Raw genomic sequence first — 10,021 nt, 5'->3', positions numbered from 1 at the left:
ACATCTGTTTGTTTTGTGATCTGCATCTGATACTCCCACAAATGGCTGTGCTTCTTGCTGCCTTCAAAGCAGGAGGGTGATGTCAATTTTTCAATCAGCAGAGGCTAGTTAAAAAGCAATAATGATGATGGCTGACACATTTCCATTAATGTACAAGATGTACACAGAGATAGATCACAGGGCTGCAGCTGCCAGAATAGTACAATGTGGCCCAAGGGGCCTGCAGCAAGAGGAACTGGAAAACAATGCTCTTTATTGTGTTTTCAGGCTGCTTCGTAGTCTCGGGAGGGCCAGGGCACCTTTAAAATGGACCCAACAACATACAAAACCATAAATAAGAGCAGCTATTAAAACACTGTATAAGGAGATGGAATGTGTTTGTTAGCGAAGGACCACGCCTGGCTGAAGACCAGCTTCCATACTACTTTCCCATTAGATGCCGTCTTGGTGGCCAGAATACCATCCTGGCTCCTCTGACTCTTTTATGCTGCTCTCATTCATCTTCATAGGGCTTCCCCAGGAACCCCTGTGCCCATGGATCAGATCTCTGTCTCTTCCATTCTGCTGCCCTTAACAACCACCAGTGGATATTCGTTCATCTGACCTCATGGTAAGATGTCCACCCAGAACAAAGGTCCTGCACAAATTTGCACTCATGCCTTCCGAAGTTTCACGCTCACACCTTTCACATTGCTTCTGCATTGCCGAGGTCTGTATTATTTCATCCCATATACCTGCTCTCTCAACCTTAAGCTTTGCCAAATCTGTGTGCAGCCATGTTTGCTTGCATTCTTACCACATATCCCAGGGCTTCTCTCCTCCTCCTTTGTTTTTAGACTATAAGCTCCTTAAAGCAGGAAACATTTCCTATAAAGACATGGTGGTTGTTGTTGCTTTAGAAAAAGACCTATTGGTCCATATGCATCTATTGTTTTCCTTTATCATTTAACAAGCCCAATTTTGCTAGATAAAATAGAGTGAAATTGAATTCCAGACCGAGGGGTAATTTGATACTGTTCTGTTAAGGCACAAGGTGATAACAGCAGCCGAGGTGTCACATAATTACAAGCAGTAAAACCGCAGTGGAAAATCATACACAGTGGAGGGAGGCAGATGGACAAATATTTATTTGGCAAGTTCAACTTAACATATGATTTGAGTTTCACCAGCATGTATCAGCATATACATACAACGGACCAAATTCTGCTCTCAGTTTGTAACAGTTTTTAAACCAAAGAATGGTTTGAGTCATCTAACTGGGGTTTACATTTGATTTACAGGTGAAAGTTGGCCCATTTGGAGGGGGGAAATCTGCCTACGTTTCCAGAAAAGGAGAAAGAGCTGGAAAACAGTCTGCATTTAAACTCTATTGCAAGTGCAATTGTGGAATCTAATATGTTAATGGATCGGAGATTAAGCACAGCTGGGGTTACACCAGCTTCCTTTGGAATACAGATATTGTGAAATAATGCAATAGGAACTGTACTTCTGGCCAGAAACTTAACCATCTTCAGCATTGCAAAGTTACCCTTTCTCACTCGGGAGCATGCAAGCAGGCAAACTGGGAGAGTGCCAAAGCAGATAATCCGTTAAAGTTAACATGGGGGAGGGTTAGATCCTACATTTCTGTAATGGAACAGACTTCAAAAGTCACCTTGCACAGAGTAGCATCTATTAGGAAGCAGATGTTGCCAGAGAGCAGCAGCGGAGTGGACCGCAATCTGGAGAGAATGCACACACCTGCAGTTCAGAGCTGACACAGGTACAGTATTATGAAAGAGTTCAGAAACGGAAGAGCAAAGATGATACAGAAATATTAGGCCATTTGTAAATGTTATTGGGCGCAATCAGGATAAAGGATCAGGATTAGTAGACAAGAGAGCACAATATTTTCTGGCCATCCAAAGCAAGGAGCAGGAGAAAGCATGCCATTAAACATCTGGCAACACGATGAAGAAAGCACAAAATAACTTCTCTGGCTATTGGGTTAATGCTTCCTAGAAGGATAGACAGCCATCCTGAAATGGAGGCCAGAGCAGGGATTTTCAGCAGGTGATGTCTCTAGTTTCCCACTAGTTGGGCAACCTCTAAACCAGGCATCCCCAAACTTCGGCCCTCCAGATGTTTTGGACTACAATTCCCATCTTCCCCGACCACTGTTCCTGTTAGCTAAGGATCATGGGAGTTGTAGGCCAAAACATCTGGAGGGCCGCAGTTTGGGGATGCCTGCTCTAAACAGAAGTGCATGGTCCTAATTTCTTGCCCCAGGAGTCCAGAGCACTGTGAGCTGATGCCAGATCAAAAGCTACATTGCCTGAAAATGCACACTTAGGGAACAAGGTGGTGTGAGGAGAAAGAGACTCTTCATGCAAATATCTGTGTCTTTTGCTTAGAAGCAATTCCTCTACCAAAACAAGAGATATCCGTGCAATGCTGCCATTTAACATATGTGATTAACACCATTTTGAATTAATTCAGATCCCAATGTGCATATGATGAAGTCAACAGGAATTTACTTTCTGCTTCCCAATAAACAGCACACTCTGCGGTTGAAATAAGAAGCACTTCTTTATGAAGCGCTTTCTGTGGTTGGTGTGGGTTTTATATTGCAAATGTGATCCTGCTGATTAGACCCGAGTTTGCAGGTCAAAGGAGTCTGCATTACAAGCCTGCATTTCCAGTATATTTGAAAGTTTCTATAATATTGCTGAAAATTCAAGGAAGCGGCTTTAGGAATTCTGCCCAGCGCAGTCATATTGCATGAATGTATTGGATCTAGACAAGCATTAATATACTAGCCGTTACTCCATTTTAAGTCTGCATCTTAAAAACTAATTGGGAATTTCAGCAACAATGCAAGATCTTTGTGGAAAAGAGAAAGAATGTCATTCTGAAAGAACTATATGCAAATAAGGAAAAAATTGTGTTCCCTGGTATACTCATTCACTTCTTCTCAAATCAGCAAAACGAGCTTCCAGTAACTACCAGCTAATTGTGGGAAGTATCTGAATGCATTTCACGGGGAGGGGGAGAAATGAAAACATCAGACTGGAAAGCAACAAACTAAGGTCAAGTGGAGGCAAGGCCCAGCCTTCCTGAGCACGGCGATTAATGCAATTTTATACGGTACATTTACATCTTAGTTTGGATCACGGGCTGCGCAGCACGGATGTGAACACTGGGCAGGCAAAACCACGAGAGGGGAAGCTCCCTGCTGGAGTTGTCTTCGTGGAACTGGATGTTCAAGTAGAAATCGCCCGTGTACAGAAAGAGTAGGGCTCCAATGCACACCGAATTTTCTGTTGGCTTAACCTGGAAGAGATGGGGGGAGGGAGTTATCTTAGTAGAAAATTCATTATCTGTACACTGCCGATCAATAGTTAGAATAACAGGATTGTAGAACTGAAAGGGACCCTCGGGGTCATCTAGTCCAACCCCCTGCAATGCAGGGATCCCAGGTGGATCATACATGAGAGAAGCCATCCGATTTCTGCTTAAAAACCTCCAGTGAAGGAGAGTCCACCACCTCCCTAGGGAGACCGTTCCACAGTCAAACAGCACTTACAGCCTGAAAATACTTCCTGGTGTTTACAGGAAAGGAGATTCCGACAAACCTGAATCCACTGGTTTTGGTCCTACCCTCCAGAACAGGAGAAGCTTGCTCCATCCTCCATGTGACAACCCTTTGAAGATGGCTATCATATCTCCACTCGGTCTCCTCTTTTCCAGGCTAAATAGACCCAACTCCCTCAACCATTCCTCATAAGACTTGGTTTCCAGACCCCTGATCATGTTCCTTCCAAACATTTCGGTGGGTGGCGGGGATGAAAGTTTTTTAAATGCAGCTGAGGATTATAGCTAAGTAGCAAAGCATTTACACACAGAGGGTTCCAGGTTCTATTCTTCCTATATCCAGGTGGAACTGGGGGAGGACTCCTGTCCAAGGCCCTGTAGTGAGCATGGGTAATTGAGTGCCTGTCGTTAGGAAGTGAAATGGGGTCACCTAAGGGCATAAATTTTGACTTTCTTGGTGGCAACTCCTTATGTATTAATAACATAGAAGATGGTGAATTAAAGGAAACCAATCATTTTGAAAAAAAACCCTAAATGGCCTATGAAACTCCAGGGTTTCCAACATGTCAAGGTGTTTTTTCTTTTGTGAGTGGGAGTGGGAGACGACAAAACTGGAGGTGGGGTGAGAAACAAGAGGGAACTGGCCTGCTCAATTAGCCTGCATTTGGGAGGAGAAGAGGGTTGACCGTGTGCCTGTGAACTTTGCTGCTGTTTATGGCGATGTATCCTGGAGTGAATAAAGATTCACTGCAAAACTTTGTCGTGGGTCCTATTTGTTCTTCCAAAATTCAGATGGATCACTGAAACCAAGCTCTGGCGTCCCTTTATTATCAAAGATCCGATTGAAACTACAAGTCTGGAGACTATCAGTGGTAAAAATGGGGACGTGTAGAAAGATGAGTTGCAGGTTGTTACAGACAGGATGAGAGCTGCAAAGAATTGCACTGGTTTTAAATTTTTGTGACATATTACTCCGGGGGCGGCGGGGGGGGGGGGCGTATTGGCACAAAGTGAAAGGGTTATTACTAAAGTAGCTGGATTTAGGCAGCCAAAAGAATCCCAAAGGGAACATCAATCAAGGGGAAAGTGGGGGTTTAGGGGGAGGGGGAAGAACTGGGCTCTCTCATAGCTTTGATTCTGGAACAAAGAGCAGCAGTAAGCACAAAAGTGATTAAGCCATGAATGCCCAAATTATTTTGTTAGGGTCACCCTGCTGTAGCACTTGAAGAATCCAAATAGCAGAAACCGGAGAGCTAAGCATCCTCTGCCTCTGGCGGCTGTTTTAGATATAGTTTAAACAACCAACTGAGGCAAAATCAGATTAGCTTTTGGTCTAGCAATACTCCGTAAAGAGGTTTGGTTTGGACTTCCCTGACTGCTCTCCAAGGGCCTTTCATTTATCACATCATATAGACCCAGGTTTGGTAGTGAAAGCCCACTCAACAAGAAGCACAGCCAATCTCGGCTTCCTAATGAGTGCGTGTGCATGAGATACGTCTTTTCAAATACAAGGTTAACTTCACTTGCAGTTCGGATTTGCATTTCTAATGTGAAAAGAGCACTTAAGTGCACAGTGGAGACGTTTCACAGAGATGAAATGTGTGACTCGGCTCCAATTCATCTTTTCTTCATCTCCTTTCAGGGGGTTAGTTTTCAGTTTCCAGCAGTGGCTGCAATAATAATATAACAAGAGCCACTACATTCACCCAGTCGATGTGCAGGCAGCTGAAATCACCCATTAATGCAACATTTTCTCCTTCAGTTACTGCCTTGATGTCTTTCTTCATCTCAAGGGTTTGGGATGAGAGCAGCATCCATCACCATTCTGTGCACATGTATATTCCTCTGCCCTGTCTATATTATAGAGCTCATATCCAAGGATAACCATATTTCCCTGGTTCTCACTGTTCCACTAGCCTTCTTAGAAGTTTTATGTTCTCTTTTAGTACCAAGCACTCAAATTCCTCTATTACAGGTTGGAGGCTTATGGAATTAGCATGTAAACACCTGAACACTGTGTTCCTCTCCCTTTGTGGAACAATTTTACCTACGGCACTCTGGCCCCTTCAAACAGTTCTCTCTTGGTTTTGTAGGCTCATTGCCAAGTTCTACTGTATCTCCAACTTGGGGAACCTCAAACATTTACTTCCACCAGCAACCTTAATGGTGGAGGCACCCCAAAGGGAATGATCCCTGCTTCCTGAAGGCTTTCTTCAAGAAATCAGCTGAAAAGCTGCTCTGCAATTATGGTGGTGGTGGTGGTGGTGATGATGTTGCTGGCACTCCAATTCAATCACAATTTATGTCAGAGGAGAAAATTGAACTTGGCAAACTTGACTTAACTTGTACAGTTCAAGCCACTCATCAAACACAGTGTACAAACATTTGCGATTTCCTTCCACAAGTGCTTCCCATAAGTACTTTGAGGAAGGAGGGCACCACTTGCCACTTTGCAACCTCTTTCCCATGTGTGGACCAGGAGTCAAGCACGTTACTGTAGCATGCTGGATGAGACTGGATAGCTCAGTTGGTAGAGCACAAGACTCTTAATCTCAGGTTTGTGGGTTCGGGGCTCACGTTGGTTGGAGGACTCTTGCATTGCAGGGGGTGGACTAGATGACCCCATGGCCCCTTCCAATTCTACGATTCTATGATTCAGCAGGGGACCATGCATAAAACAGTAAATTCTAAACAGAAAGTTAGAATGCTAAAGCTTTTTCTTAAGTTTAGATTTTTAAAAGGTGGCTGAAATAGGTATCTCTTTTAGCATAAGCTCTGGGATACCCTCTAGGAAGCAGATATATCCAGCACTCAGGCTGTAGCAAGGGAGGCAAAGGGGGTGGGTCGCCCCTAGCTCCACTCTTGGCGGGGGCAACGTGCGGGGGGCAGCACCTACAGCCCCTGGCCCACCCCTCGCCTCCTCCACCTGAGCAGGAAGAAGCAGAGCGCGCTACAGAGCGGGTTGCCAGGCGGCAGCAGCAAACTGCTCCGTAGCATGCTCTGCTTCAGAGTGCGCTGGCCGAGCAGAGCAGCAGCACCAACCCGGATGGACTGCACATGTGCAGACATGCGCAGTCCGTCTTGGCTCGTCCTGGCACCATTCGCCACTGCCAGCACGTCTACTTCTTGATCTGTAATGCAATGGATGAGGTATGCCAAAATACCTTTCACAGAAAACTTGTGCTTATCTTTTCAACATTCTAACACAGAACCAGACAGCATATGGTCATTTATGGATTTACCGTATCAATATATAGGGTGTTGGATCCAACGAAAGTGATGCCATCTTGGAGATCGTAGTTGTGGACGCCATTCTGGTAATCTTGGTAGGGGATTACCGTGAGAGAGAAGGGGCCTACACTGCGCTTGCTCCAGTTGGTAAGCTTCACTTCCAGCTTCACCGTGTCCCCGACTGTGCAATCTGCTACAACATCGCAGTCGCAGAGCTTTCCCTCCACCGACACATCTGCGAAGAAAAGACCCAAAATGACAAACTCAATAAGTTGTCCTTCAGGAACTTTGAATCCTTATCGGTCTCACCGCACCAAAACAAACCAACTAAAATTGGAAAGTTCACACACCTGAACCACATCTACCCAGCAATGTATAAAACATTTCTCTATACAGTAGTATGTAAACATTGAGCTTTATCATCCTTTATCATGACTTTCAACACCTTGTGATTATGTTTGGGAGAAGACTCATAATGACTTATGAGTTTTGAATTGTTGGTTCTAGAACCAACACACTGGGCCCCTACATAGACATTTGGGCAATGCCAGGAATAAGCCACCTGGTTTTCAGGGTGACTTTTAGGAGCAGAGTATGTACAGCCAAATTTGCAGTGTAACACATACAGTATATTCACCAGTACCCAGTAAGCAAAGGAAAACAGCTTTCTATATGCTACTATACTAAGAAAAGCTTGCCTAGGTTTTTTCCCTCAGCACGCACTCAGTCTGTTTTCCATTTTTTTTTTACTCTGCAATATGAGTGGGAAGATGGAAGCATGCTTCTTTTATCGCAACCCTACTCACTAGCAGCTGTCTTCGCAAAGTCACACACATCTCTGGAAAAGAGACTGAAAGTGACGTTTCCCCCACTTTGCACATGGTTCACGTACAGGAGAGGAGTCACTGATATCACACAGAATCATAGAGTTGGAAGGGACCCTGAGAAACATCTAGCCCACCCCCTACCATGCAGGTATCTTCTTCTTCTTTGGCGATCACTCGTAGCCGAGTAAGATTGTCTTCCATGAACAGTCTTAACAGTAAATTTGTAAGTGACTGTGTGGAGGCCAATTCTGGATCCACATGTCCTTCCACAGTGGGGACATTGGTTTCCAGGCGGGAGTTGATCACAGTGTGAATTTGCCAAGCGTGCCTTCCTCTTAGCATGTTTCTCCCTTGCGTCCTGAGAGTTTCTTCAAAGCTCATGACACCTTTGGTAAAGGCTGTTCTCCAACTGGAGCGCTCGCAGGCCAGTGTTTCCCAGTTGTCAGGGTTTACACTACATTTTTAAAGATTTGCCTTGAGACAGTCTTTAAACCTCTTTTCTGTCTCTTATGGGGATTGAACCTGTGACCTTGGTGTTGTAAGCACCACACCAACTGAGCTATCCAGCTAGTGCCTGTTTTCAGCATCCTAAAAATAAAGTATTTTTTTATATAAATAAATAAAATTGAAATGTTTCCTCTTGTGAAATGTATCACAGTGCCAAATGAGAAGTAATACGGAAGATCTGTGATATGTTCTTGCTAGTGCCAAACAATTGAAACTGGCATTCAGAATCGACAATGGACTATCAAACCTTTATTGAAAGCTGACTAGTCAGGTGGCCCATACAACCTGCGCTCCCAACAATGATGAACAAAACATAACTTTCCCTTTTCTTCTGTTGGTACCCAACATCACAACACTTTGCAACTGTTCCAAGCATCATTGCTCCATAGCCAATTAAACTATAAAGGTCACAAGACAGTAACCTCTAATCAAACCAATTTATTTCATATTCTTCACAGCCAATTAGTCTGATTGATTTAGGGCGTATTATGTGTAGAGGCACTAATTATTTCCTGAACTCAGCCGCAGCACTAGCCACCTATAAAAGTGTAAATTCCTGTCAAATGATCAAAGTATGTTTGCACAAGCCTATGTGAGTAGCAGAATATTACGATAAGGCACATTCAGAGACGGTCAAATGGGAACATCAAAAGTATTTCAAAGTTTCATTCTTCCCTGGACACAGAAGAAGCCCATTGCACCACATGGACCTGTTTTCATATTTTCCAGCACCAAATGGAAGAAAGAGCTTCGTGCACAGAGTCCTGTTGCTATCGTTGCTACTTGCTAGCACAGATGGCATATAAAAGCTGAAATTACTCTTGGTGTTGCTTTGGGAGTAAATCGCTGTTGGCTCTAACATGCAGAAGCTCTACATCTTTAGTACAGCAGCTAAATGGTGAGTGCTATATTCATCTTGCTCGGATTCAGGTAAGTTTTTTAAAAAATGACCGTTAACATTTCAGAAAACGAGAAGAAAGTGAAGTTGACTATCACTGCAGAAAGTCCAACCAGAAGGGGAGGAACACAATGGCTATGAATGCCTTTCACGGGAGGAAGGGTTGTGTGCAGCAGAGACTGCACTGTCAAAAGAGCAAACCAGCAGTAAATCGCACTGTTCAAAGTTGGAGTTAACCCTTTATTAGCAGAAACACGATCTTCACAGGCTTGGCTGAGTGTCAAGGCTAATGAACACAGCAGCTCATCCCTGGTAGGTCTGGCCCCTTGAATCAGTTGCCAAGACACTTTCTAAGTCCCTTCCCTTCCTCTCCAGGGCTTTCCCCAAGCAATTGTAGACTATGCCTGCGTGCAGCCAAGCTCTCCTCTGCCCTTTACATGCCTCTGCTGGTTCTGGGAGACAAGTGGCGGAAGCGAGCTTGTCATAGCAGGAGGGGAAGACACCTATGGCTCTTTACCAGCTTGACTCATCTGTGCTTCTTGGCCTCCCTCATCCCATTCTTTTTCAGCTTCTGATTCTGGACTTCTCTCTACCACGGACTCTCCCTGTTCACTAAGCCCTGTTACCTCTTCAGCTTCCGACACCTCCTCTTCACAGTCTTCTCCCTCTGCCCAATTATCATTGTGCCACCACCACTCCATGGGCTCTGAGTCTTCTTCTCTTGGCGGCAGGCGTGGAGGAAGGGTGTGTAGTGGGGGCGGACCGCCCTGGGTGTCTTCGCTGAGGGGGTGACATTTGGCATGCTGCCCGCCCGCGACTCCCAAGCCTACCCTGAGCCATCGGGGGAAGGGGCAGCTGCGTCGCTTTGGCCGGTGGCATTCCCCCCCTTCCCCCTTGGTTTTGACAGTGGGGGGAGGCTTGGGAGTCGTGGGTGGGCGGCGCGCCGAATGTCCGCCATTGGCGGCTCGCTCCGCCCCTGTGGGCT

The 10,021-nt window shown here is 45.1% G+C and overlaps 1 protein-coding gene across 1 annotated transcript in view; it reads right to left on the bottom strand.

The window, feature by feature from the left end:
• Nucleotides 1-1,104: 1,104 nt before the first annotated feature.
• The window catches only part of TRAPPC9 (trafficking protein particle complex subunit 9), a 247,185-nt gene continuing 238,268 nt past the window's right edge, over nucleotides 1,105-10,021 (bottom strand). Inside the window, exons 22-23 of the mRNA XM_060277575.1 lie at nucleotides 6,816-7,039; nucleotides 1,105-3,312 (exon numbers count right to left, since the gene is read on the bottom strand). Of these exons, the coding sequence (XP_060133558.1) occupies nucleotides 3,133-3,312; nucleotides 6,816-7,039 (404 nt within the window). The 3' untranslated portion in view covers nucleotides 1,105-3,132. The remainder of the gene's footprint in view (nucleotides 3,313-6,815; nucleotides 7,040-10,021) is intronic.

Source organism: Zootoca vivipara, chromosome 8 (genome assembly GCF_963506605.1).
Source record: "Zootoca vivipara chromosome 8, rZooViv1.1, whole genome shotgun sequence".
In the NCBI taxonomy this organism is placed as follows: domain Eukaryota; kingdom Metazoa; phylum Chordata; class Lepidosauria; order Squamata; family Lacertidae; genus Zootoca; species Zootoca vivipara.
This window is presented reverse-complemented; position numbering and strand designations above follow the sequence as displayed.